General features: G+C 38.6%; 1 protein-coding gene across 1 annotated transcript in view; it reads right to left on the reverse strand.

The window, feature by feature from the left end:
- LOC117410202 (high affinity immunoglobulin epsilon receptor subunit gamma) overlaps positions 1 to 8197 on the reverse strand; it is a 12544-nt gene extending 4347 nt beyond the window's left edge. Inside the window, exons 1-3 of the mRNA XM_059021673.1 lie at positions 7869 to 8197; positions 2966 to 3057; positions 2037 to 2075 (exon numbers count right to left, since the gene is read on the reverse strand). Coding sequence (XP_058877656.1) covers positions 2037 to 2075; positions 2966 to 3057; positions 7869 to 7938 — 201 coding nt within the window. The 5' untranslated portion in view covers positions 7939 to 8197. The remainder of the gene's footprint in view (positions 1 to 2036; positions 2076 to 2965; positions 3058 to 7868) is intronic.
- Between the last annotated feature and the right edge of the window lie 5115 nt (positions 8198 to 13312).

Genomic DNA, 13312 nt, shown 5'->3' on the forward strand with positions numbered 1-13312 from the left:
ATGCGATCCAGCCCTCTGAAATGTTTTTATAATATATAGCACTAGACCCTGATATCGATGCGATCCAGCCCTCTGAAATGTCTTTATAATATACAGCGCTAGACCCTGATATCGATGCGATCCAGCCCTCTGAAATGTCTTTATAATATACAGCGCTAGACCCTGATATTGATGCGATCCAGCCCTCTGAAATGTCTTTATAATATACAGCGCTAGACCCTGATATTGATGCGATCCAGCCCTCTGAAATGTCTTTATAATAAATAGCACTAGACCCTGATATTGATGCGATCCGGCACTCTGAAATATCTTTATAATATACAGCACTAGACCCTAATATTGATGTGATCCAGCCCTCTGAAATATCTTTATAATATACAGCGCTAGACCCTGATATTGATGCGATCCAGCCCTCTGAAATGTCTTTATAATATACAGCACTAGACCCTGATATTGATGCGATCCAGCACTCTGAAATGTCTTTATAATATACAGCGCTAGACCCTGATATTGATGCGATCCAGCCCTCTGAAATGTCTTTATAATATACAGCACTAGACCCTGATATCGATGCGATCCAGCCCTCTGAAATGTCTTTATAATATACAGCGCTAGACCCTGATATTGATGCGATCCAGCCCTCTGAAATGTCTTTATAATATACAGCACTAGACCCTGATATTGATGCGATCCAGCACTCTGAAATGTCTTTATAATATATAGCACTAGACCCTGATATCGATGCGATCCAGCCCTCTGAAATGTCTTTATAATATACAGCGCTAGACCCTGATATTGATGCGATCCAGCCCTCTGAAATGTCTTTATAATATACAGCACTAGACCCTGATATCGATGCGATCCAGCCCTCTGAAATGTCTTTATAATATACAGCACTAGACCCTGATATTGATGCGATCCAGCACTCTGAAATGTCTTTATAATATATAGCACTAGACCCTGATATCGATGCGATCCAGCCCTCTGAAATGTCTTTATAATATACAGCGCTAGACCCTGATATTGATGCGATCCAGCCCTCTGAAATGTCTTTATAATATACAGCACTAGACCCTGATATCGATGCGATCCAGCCCTCTGAAATGTCTTTATAATATACAGCACTAGACCCTGATATCGATGCGATCCAGCCCTCTGAAATGTCTTTATAATATACAGCACTAGACCCTGATATCGATGCGATCCAGCCCTCTGAAATGTCTTTATAATATACAGCGCTAGACCCTGATATCGATGCGATCCAGCCCTCTGAAATGTCTTTATAATATACAGCGCTAGACCCTGATATTGATGCGATCCAGCCCTCTGAAATGTCTTTATAATATACAGCACTAGACCCTGATATCGATGCGATCCAGCCCTCTGAAATGTCTTTATAATATACAGCGCTAGACCCTGATATTGATGCGATCCAGCCCTCTGAAATGTCTTTATAATATACAGCACTAGACCCTGATATTGATGTGATCCAGCCCTCTGAAATGTCTTTATAATACACAGCACTAGACCCTGATATTGATGCGATCCAGCCCTCTCTTTTCTCTCCCTTATTGCCCCCTCTTTTTCCTCTCTTCCTCTCTCACAGTGACAGAGTTATTTTTGGCTTTCCTTCCTCTTTTTCTCTGAGACGCAACTCAAAAAACAGAAAAGAAACCGCTTCTTAGCTTCCCAGAAATCAGACTACCTGTTTTTTTTTCTGTTTTTTTTTTTATCACAAGCAGAAAACCAGACAGCATTTTAATACTGCTGCAACTAAGGATTTATATTTTAAATAAATAAATAAATAAATAAAAATACAATTTCAAACAGTCACAGAAAAAGAACAGGGAGCCACACGCGGTCAAACGCAGGAGACTTTTTAGAAGCTGTTTAAAATGAAACATATATCATGCAAAAATGATTTCCAGGTTAAGTGCATTGTAACACTGCATAATAACATGGTAATAATGTGTGAGCACACCTGTATTTACTAAGTAACTACTTTGCAAACTTAGAAACTCTTAATAGATTCTTACCTCTGATCCCTTTTGCACAGGAGGTTTGTCGGACATCATCTGGAAAGTGGGAGAGACGTTTCATTAAAATCCTGAGCATAATTCTAAAGAGGAGACGGTTACCTATTCAGAGATACCAGGATATTTAGCGAGCAAACAGTCTGAAGTTATCCTGCAACCCACTCCCCATCCTCAGCTGTACTGCTTTCCTAAGGAGAACATGTCGGGGGATCTTTCTACTTGTGAGATTCAAATATTTCACTTATTTCTAAAGAGGAGACTGTTATTTGTTCAGAGATATCCGGGTATTCAGGAAGTCAGGGGTCTGAGTGAGGAGACGCGGGCAATGCCATCCCCAGCCCTGGTCTTACAAAACCGGTCTTGCCAAACTTTTGACCACACACACAAACAGAGACACACAGATACACACACACACGCACGCACAAGCACAGAGAGAGAGACACACACACACAAGCACATACAAACACAAACACAGAGACACACCACACAGACACACACGAATACAGACACACACACACAAACACAGAGACACACACACAAACAGAGACACACATGAACAGAGACACACGAACACAGAGACCCACGAACACAGAGACCCAAACAGAGACACACACACACCTAAACAGAGACACACATGAACACAGAGACACACACACACACACACACACACAGACACACACAGAGACACACATAAGCACAGAGATACACACACACAAACGCAGAGAAACACACACACAGAGACACACATGAACACAGAGACACACACACACACACACAGACAAAAACACACACACACACACACATAAGCACAGAGATACACACACACAAACGCAGAGAAACACACACACAGAGACACACATGATCACAGAGACACACACACACACACACACAGACACACACAGACGCACGCAGTGAGCAGACCCCGTTACCTTCAGTCTGCAGTACAGCACAGTGAGGACGATCCCGTATACAAACAGAACCCCGTCTAGGACGTAGCAGATCTCAGGAGACTGCAGAGCCGCTGTGGAGGGGCAGAGAGAGAACGACTTCACAACGGAACCCAATTCAACACTCTGTCAAGCGGCTGACCGATCTCAGAACTCTGTCAAGACGGGTCTTCAAGGATCCCAGTGATTCTGCCTCGACAGCATGACTAGGTGACCCTGGGCAGCCCCTTCCATCCCCCTCACCACCCTCTGTGTGCTCTTAGAGAAGTCTCCCATAGTAAAAGCACAGCAAAGTGTAATAAAGCATAAAGCATGGTAAAGCACAGAGAGGTGTGGTAAAGCATAGGGAAGCATTGTAAAGCACAGAGAGGTCTGGTAAAGCATAGGGAAGCATTGTAAAGCACAGAGAGGTCTGGTAAAGCATAGGGAAGCATTGTAAAGCACAGAGGTGTGGTAAAGCATAGGGAAGCATTGTAAAGCACAGAGAGGTGTGGTAAAGCATAGGGAAGCATTGTAAAGCACAGAGAGGTCTGGTAAAGCATAGGGAAGCATTGTAAAACACAGAGAGGTGTGGTAAAGCATAGGGAAGCATTGTAAAGCACAGAGAGGTCTGGTAAAGCACAGGGAAGCATTGTAAAGCACAGAGAGGTGTGGTAAAGCATAGGGAAGCATTGTAAAGCACAGAAGTCTGGTAAAGCATATTAAAAAAACACTTTTTAAATCAGATAATGTTGTATTTATTTTATTAAGGGAAAACTAAAATCGATAGTCATTTACAAGTTTAACAGTGAGAAAGACTATAGATTAAAACTGGATTTTGCATGGGCTTGCCGGTGAAGAGAGAGGACGCGTTATTCATGTGAAACGAAACAGGTTTCAGGACCAAAAAACCAAAAGCAGCAGAAATAGAATTTGAACACAGATACAGAAAATACCAAGGTGTTTTTTTTTTAAGCGCTCGGTTCGAGCCTTGTGTATAAATAACCCGCCTGACTTCATAAACGTGTTATACAGTAACACAGAAAAGCGTTGAGTGTTTGCGGTTTTAAAAAAAAAAGAGCTAAAATTCTATTTTCAGCTTGCATATAAAAACGGCTGCTTTCTTAAAAGCTCAACGAGTCAACTTTACACTAAATTATAGTACAGTACAGTAACGATGCATATACAATTCTGCCGTGACAATTATAGCAAAGTGGCCCACCACAAGAACCAAAAAAATAGCGCTAGAAGCGACTGTCGAGGTTATAAAGAGGCAGCCACAACAAACACGACAGCTACAGGTGAATAATACTCAATTTTCACGCGTGGCTCTTTGGAACTCTGTCCCGGCTTCGATGCGTGACGCTCCCGCACGTCGCTCGCTTTGAATCAGCTCTCGAGTCCCGCCTGTTCTCTCTCGCTTTCCATGCTCTTCAAATCCGCTTTTAGAGGCTGTGTTGCCGTTTCTGTTTCATGCATTACGCGTTTCCCACTGTCTAATGTATTATGCATTGTTTTTTTAATATCATGCATGGTGCATTTCTCTGTATTTAAAGTATGATGGATTTTCTTGGTGTTGTTGCATCTTGTAAAGCGTTTTGTGATGGTGGTCCGCTATGAAAGGCGCTATATAAATTAAAGATTGAGTGATTGATTGATTCTATAGGGTACGCCATACCGAAGGAGCATGACACCAGCGTTTTGTTGTGTTTCAATTCTCAACTGAAGCAGTAACGGCATCGTTGCAAGTCCTGGGGTCTGTTTCTGTGTTGTGTTATTTGATTAATTAGTTAGTTGTGTATTTAAAATGTTTATAATTCTCCGTTTGCTTTTCTATTTCTATCTCTCTCTCTCTCTCTCTCTCTCTCTCTCTCTCTCTCTCTCTCTCTCTCTCTCTCTCTCTCTCTCTCTCTCTCTCATTTTATCTTCCAGTTATCCGATGCCCGATCACATTCCCTTCTGTAAATGTGACTATATCTGTACTTATTTTGTGTGTGTGTTTGTCCGGGGACTGCCCGTGAAAATGAACTCCCATCTAAATCTGACGTGCCAGGCCTCTTATGACGTGGCAGAAATGTAAAATAAATTAATAAATTAATAAATTAATAAATTAATACATTAATAAATTAATTGATTAATTAATTAATTAAAGAACGTAAGAAAAAAACGGTACCCACGAGAGGTGGCCGTTGAAGTCTACGCACGTCCGGTTCGCTGTTGTTCTCTGAATACAGGTGAGCGACTTACAAACACAGATAAAAAAAAAATAAGCGAAATAAATAATTTGACAAGCTATATTTTTATTCCTGGTCGAGCCCTGACAGAGCAGTTAATCCAGTAAGCAATAAGGGTGGGCTTTACTCCCCAACCACATTCCGGCGCCTCCTTAAGACTCACCTCTTCAAACAGCACCTGTAGAACTCCTCTGTTTGTATCCTGGGACACTATCACCCTTCATGTAAATGTGCTTTATTTTGCTCTTATCTGCCCTCTATTTTACTGCATTTAATCCTGTACTTCAGAATACTGTAATCTGCCAAGTGTTTAACCTGTAGTATTTTGTATTTAATCATATCCTGATGTAACTATCACTATTTAATCATATCCTGATGTAACTATCACTATTATCTGCTGTATTATTGAATTGTGGTTTGTCACACTTGTACTTTGCTTGAACAAAAGTTATTGTATTTCTTGCTCTTATTGTATTACTTGTATTGTAACACTTGAAATGTATTTGCTTACGATTGTAAGTCGCCCTGGATAAGGGCGTCTGCTAAGAAATAAATAATAATAATAATAATAATAATAATAATAATAATAATAATAATAATATCGCTCACCCTGGTCAGGTGTTACAAAAAACGAAAAGACAGGAACCAGTTTTGTGGTTTAAAACTTGCTTAGCAGGTGGCTCAAGGATCTCTGTCCAGGTGAAAAGGCTCGTGCCGGTACTTTTTTATTATGATAATTATTTCCTGGTCATCTATTGAAAGTTAATGGACATGTTAATGGACGAGATGCTAGGAAATTTAAAAAAAAAGAAGCGAATTATCTAAACTTGTGATATTTTGTAACCTAAGTCGCCCTGGATAAGGGCCCCTGCTAAGAAATAAATAATAATAATAATAATAATAATAATAATAATAATAATAATAATAATAATAATAATAAGATAGCTATGCCAATAATGTGAAAACTTTTAGATTTGTACATAAGAGTAAATCCAGGATGGTTCATTACCTGTGGGTTTTGCAGAAATGTGATACTTTGTATTGTGATATCTTGTAACAATTGTAAGTCGCCCTGGATAAGGGCCTCTGCTAAGAAATTAATTAATTAATTAATTAATATTTTCGTAGAAGACCGCGTGTAGAATTCAATTCTCATATGATGATGATGATTCTTACAAACACAAAAAGCATTTCTTTATCTTCATGGAACTATAGGCTATATCTATCAACAGATAAATAGATAGATAGTTTCAGCCTATACTTTCATAAAGGTATATATAATATAGGCTATATATTATACAGCCAATAAAAACATACATATATGCTGTTTTTTTTATTTATTTAAATTTATTTAAATTGATATATAAATGACACGTGTTATTTGTTAATTTATTGACCTGTTATCACACGTGTGCGGTATTAATCTGAGTCGTGTAGTGTTAAAACAAAGGAACTTATTTCAAATTCAATTAAACAATACCAAAAAAAAACAAGTTAAAACAGAAGAAAACGCTTCTTGAAAAAGGTACCTCGCATTCTCATTTCAAAAGCGCCGCGTTGCCTTTTCAAAGCTATAGCGACTTCTGTCGATTAGATCTTCGTGCTTCTCATAATCTCTATATACAGCGACAACATGGAGAGGTATTTGCTGGTTTTCACATCCTAATGATGAAGCTTAAAATCTGATAGATAAGACCCTTTTTAAAAACCCCCCACTCTGATCTGACTCTGAACTGTTTAACCCTTGAAGCCACGCAAGGAACTGCGCGACTGTTTTCCACACGGTATTTATCTTAATAATAACATCCATTTGAGAGACGGGGGCTCAAGTGTATATATATATATATATATATATATATATATATATATATATATATATATATATATATATATATATAATCAAAAAGGACACTGAGAATTGTGACTTGAAACCCTGTTTATCGTTTTTATTTTTGAGAGACATGCGTGTCTTTGATACAATACAGATAAATTAACAGCGGGTAAAAATGATATAGATTCAAAGTCATGTTCCTACAGGTTTGTGAAATGTTAAACTATGTCTTAACTACGTCTTTATATATATATATATATATATATATATATATATATATATATATATATATATATATATATATATATAATTATTATTATTATTATTATTATTATTATTATTATTTATTTCTTAGCAGACTCCCTTATCCAGGGCGACTTACAATCGCAAGCAAATACATTTCAAGTGTTACAATACAAGTAATACAATAAGAGCAAGAAATACAATAACTTTTGTTCAAGTGTGACAAACCACAATTCAATAATACAGCAGATAATAGTGATAGTTACATCAGGATATGATTAAATAGTGATAGTTACATCAGGATGTGATTAAATACAAAATACTACAGGTTAAACACTTGGCAGATTACAGTATTCTGAAGTACAGGATTAAATGCAGTAAAATAGGGGGCAGATAAGAGCAAAATAAAGCACATTTAAATTAATATATATATATATATTAGTTGAGATGGCGTTTTGCTGTGTTCAAACCGAAAATTATTTCTTAATGTAAAAACACGCACACTAATGCGGGGACGCTACAGCTGTACAAAAGTTTTCTACAACAAAACACGCACTAAATTTTTTTAAAAAAATACAATTAAAAGTGTTAAACTCACCAGCTTGTCCAAAATTGCAACAACACAGGACCAAAATCCCAAAGACTCCCATCTGTCCTGATAGAAACATTTTAAACCGTTTTTAACTCTTTTTAAAAAAAAAATTATATATATTGTTTAAAAACAAACAAACAAAAAAAATGTATCAGTGTTGTTGAACGTCCAGCGAATTAAAACATATTTTGTTTTATTTTTAAATATATATATATATATTTTTTATATATATCTCAATCTTAATAAAACAGTCTCGGGTGGGGACGTCGCTATGGAACGTGAACGTCAAGATGCCGTCCGAATGGAAGCGTCTGCCTCGAGCTCGCTCCTCATCACTAACGCCGTCATATCTTCGAATGCCTCTCTCGTCACAGCGACACCACGCCCACTCTCTCTAAACTTGATGTTTAACTGTTTACACGCTGTACACTTTTGTGCTAGAAAAATAAAAACAGAAAATGCTAAATGGCGATATTGATGTGAACGCGATCCAGCCCTCTGAAATGTCTTTATAATATACAGCACTAGACCCTGATATTGATGCGATCCAGCCCTCTGAAATGTCTTTATAATACACAGCACTAGACCCTGATATTGATGCGATCCAGCCCTCTGAAATGTCTTTATAATATACAGCGCTAGACCCTGATATTGATGCGATCCAGCCCTCTGAAATGTCTTTATAATATACAGCACTAGACCCTGATAATGATGAGATCCAGCCCTCTGAAATGTCTTTATAATATACAGCACTAGACCCTGATATTGATGGGATCCAGCCCTCTGAAATGTCTTTATAATATACAGCACTAGACCCTGATATTGATGCGATCCAGCCCTCTGAAATGTCTTTAATATACAGCACTAGACCCTGATATTGATGCGATCCAGCCCTCTGAAATATCTTTATAATATACAGCACTAGACCCTGATATTGATGCGATCCAGCCCTCTGAAATGTCTTTATAATATATAGCACTAGACCCTGATATTGATGCGATCCAGCCCTCTGAAATGTCTTTATAATACACAGCGCTAGACCCTGATATTGATGTGATCCAGCCCTCTGAAATGTCTTTATTATATACAGCGCTAGACCCTGATATTGATGCGATCCAGCCCTCTGAAATGTCTTTATAATATACAGCACTAGACCCTGATATTGATGCGATCCAGCCCTCTGAAATGTCTTTATAATATACAGCGCTAGACCCTGATATTGATGCGATCCAGCCCTCTGAAATGTCTTTATAATACACAGCACTAGACCCTGATATTGATGCGATCCAGCCCTCTGAAATGTCTTTATAATATACAGCGCTAGACCCTGATATTGATGCGATCCAGCCCTCTGAAATGTCTTTATAATACACAGCACTAGACCCTGATATTGATGCGATCCAGCCCTCTGAAATGTCTTTATAATATACAGCACTAGACCCTGATATTGATGCGATCCAGCCCTCTGAAATGTCTTTATAATACACAGCACTAGACCCTGATATTGATGCGATCCAGCCCTCTGAAATGTCTTTATAATATACAGCGCTAGACCCTGATATTGATGCGATCCAGCCCTCTGAAATGTCTTTATAATATACAGCACTAGACCCTGATAATGATGAGATCCAGCCCTCTGAAATGTCTTTATAATATACAGCACTAGACCCTGATATTGATGGGATCCAGCCCTCTGAAATGTCTTTATAATATACAGCACTAGACCCTGATATTGATGCGATCCAGCCCTCTGAAATGTCTTTAATATACAGCACTAGACCCTGATATTGATGCGATCCAGCCCTCTGAAATATCTTTATAATATACAGCACTAGACCCTGATATTGATGCGATCCAGCCCTCTGAAATGTCTTTATAATATATAGCACTAGACCCTGATATTGATGCGATCCAGCCCTCTGAAATGTCTTTATAATACACAGCGCTAGACCCTGATATTGATGTGATCCAGCCCTCTGAAATGTCTTTATTATATACAGCGCTAGACCCTGATATTGATGCGATCCAGCCCTCTGAAATGTCTTTATAATATACAGCACTAGACCCTGATATTGACGCGATCCAGCCCTCTGAAATATCTTTATAATATACGGCACTAGACCCTGATATTGACGCGATCCAGCCCTCTGAAATATCTTTATAATATACAGCACTAGACCCTGATATTGATGCGATCCAGCCCTCTGAAATGTCTTTATAATATACAGCACTAGACCCTGATATTGATGCGATCCAGCCCTCTGAAATGTCTTTATAATATATAGCACTAGACCCTGATATTGATGCGATCCAGCCCTCTGAAATGTCTTTATAATATCCAGCCCTCTGAAATGTCTTTATAATATACAGCACTAGACCCTGATATTGACGCGATCCAGCCCTCTGAAATGTCTTTATAATATACAGCACTAGACCCTGATATTGATGCGATCCAGCCCTCTGAAATATCTTTATAATATACAGCACTAGACCCTGATATTGATGCGATCCAGCCCTCTGAAATGTCTTTATAATATATAGCACTAGACCCTGATATTGATGCGATCCAGCCCTCTGAAATGTCTTTATAATATCCAGCCCTCTGAAATGTCTTTATAATATACAGCACTAGACCCTGATATTGACGCGATCCAGCCCTCTGAAATGTCTTTATAATATATAGCACTAGACCCTGATATTGATGCGATCCAGCCCTCTGAAATGTCTTTATAATATCCAGCCCTCTGAAATGTCTTTATAATATACAGCACTAGACCCTGATATTGACGCGATCCAGCCCTCTGAAATGTCTTTATAATATACAGCACTAGACCCTGATATTGACGCGATCCAGCCCTCTGAAATATCTTTATAATATACAGCACTAGACCCTGATATTGATGCGATCCAGCCCTCTGAAATGTCTTTAATATACAGCACTAGACCCTGATATTGATGCGATCCAGCCCTCTGAAATATCTTTATAATATACAGCACTAGACCCTGATATTGATGCGATCCAGCCCTCTGAAATGTCTTTATAATATATAGCACTAGACCCTGATATTGATGCGATCCAGCCCTCTGAAATGTCTTTATAATACACAGCGCTAGACCCTGATATTGATGTGATCCAGCCCTCTGAAATGTCTTTATTATATACAGCGCTAGACCCTGATATTGATGCGATCCAGCCCTCTGAAATGTCTTTATAATATACAGCACTAGACCCTGATATTGATGCGATCCAGCCCTCTGAAATGTCTTTATAATATACAGCACTAGACCCTGATATTGATGCGATCCAGCCCACTGAAATGTCTTTATAATATACAGCACTAGACCCTGATATTGATGCAATCCAGCCCTCTGAAATGTCTTTATAATATCCAGCCCTCTGAAATGTCTTTATAATATACAGCACTAGACCCTGATATTGACGCGATCCAGCCCTCTGAAATATCTTTATAATATACGGCACTAGACCCTGATATTGACGCGATCCAGCCCTCTGAAATATCTTTATAATATACAGCACTAGACCCTGATATTGATGCGATCCAGCCCTCTGAAATGTCTTTATAATATACAGCACTAGACCCTGATATTGATGCGATCCAGCCCTCTGAAATGTCTTTATAATATATAGCACTAGACCCTGATATTGATGCGATCCAGCCCTCTGAAATGTCTTTATAATATCCAGCCCTCTGAAATGTCTTTATAATATACAGCACTAGACCCTGATATTGACGCGATCCAGCCCTCTGAAATGTCTTTATAATATACAGCACTAGACCCTGATATTGATGCGATCCAGCCCTCTGAAATATCTTTATAATATACAGCACTAGACCCTGATATTGATGCGATCCAGCCCTCTGAAATGTCTTTATAATATATAGCACTAGACCCTGATATTGATGCGATCCAGCCCTCTGAAATGTCTTTATAATATCCAGCCCTCTGAAATGTCTTTATAATATACAGCACTAGACCCTGATATTGACGCGATCCAGCCCTCTGAAATGTCTTTATAATATATAGCACTAGACCCTGATATTGATGCGATCCAGCCCTCTGAAATGTCTTTATAATATCCAGCCCTCTGAAATGTCTTTATAATATACAGCACTAGACCCTGATATTGACGCGATCCAGCCCTCTGAAATGTCTTTATAATATACAGCACTAGACCCTGATATTGACGCGATCCAGCCCTCTGAAATATCTTTATAATATACAGCACTAGACCCTGATATTGATGCGATCCAGCCCTCTGAAATGTCTTTATAATATACAGCACTAGACCCTGATATTGACGCGATCCAGCCCTCTGAAATGTCTTTATAATATACAGCGCTAGACCCTGATATTGATGTGATCCAGCCCTCTGAAATGTCTTTATAATATACAGCACTAGACCCTGATATTGATGCGATCCAGCCCTCTGAAATCTCTTTATAATATACAGCACTAGACCCTGATATTGATGTGATCCAGCCCACTGAAATGTCTTTATAATATACAGCACTAGACCCTGATATTGATGCGATCCAGCCCTCTGAAATGTCTTTATAATATCCAGCCCTCTGAAATGTCTTTATAATATACAGCACTAGACCCTGATATTGACGCGATCCAGCCCTCTGAAATGTCTTTATAATATCCAGCCCTCTGAAATGTCTTTATAATATATAGCACTGGACCCTGATATTGAAGCGATCCAGCCCTCTGAAATGTCTTTATAATATACAGCACTAGACCCTGATAGTGATGCGATCCAGCCCTCTGAAATGTCTTTATAATATATAGCACTAGACCCTGATATTGATGCGATCCAGCCCTCTGAAATGTCTTTATAATATACAGCACTAGACCCTGATATTGAAGCGATCCAGCCCTCTGAAATGTCTTTATAATATACAGCACTAGACCCTGATATTGATGCGATCCAGCCCTCTGAAATGAAGTGTAATTCTAAAGTATTTAATCATTCAGCAGCCTTGTGCATTTCTCTGAATGCATGGTGTAAACCTCGCTGTGAAATTGCCTCACAGGGTCGAATGTGTTTCCGAGTATCTCGGAGTCCACTGGCTTGCTCGCTACAGCAGGAAACCTCACAGACATGTCCAGCAGTAACAGCGTTGCGGGCGAACACGCCACGCCAGCTCATTTCCTGTTAATTCAATTCTGAAGAACTTCTCGCACCCCTGCTCGCATTTGAGAACTTTTGCTGTGTTAAAAAAAAAAAAACACAAAAACTGTCGAGACAAAAAAAAGAAACGAAATAGCTACAGCCATGGCAGTAAAGTTTAAAATTATTATTATTATTATTATTATTATTATTATTATTAATTTCTTAGCAGACGCCCTTATCCAGGGCGACTTACAGTCGTAAGCAAATACATTTCAAGTGTTAGATAGATATAGATAAATAAATTGTATAT

The sequence above is a fragment of the Acipenser ruthenus genome, unplaced genomic scaffold, assembly GCF_902713425.1.
Source record: "Acipenser ruthenus unplaced genomic scaffold, fAciRut3.2 maternal haplotype, whole genome shotgun sequence".
NCBI classification, from domain to species: Eukaryota; Metazoa; Chordata; class Actinopteri; order Acipenseriformes; family Acipenseridae; genus Acipenser; species Acipenser ruthenus.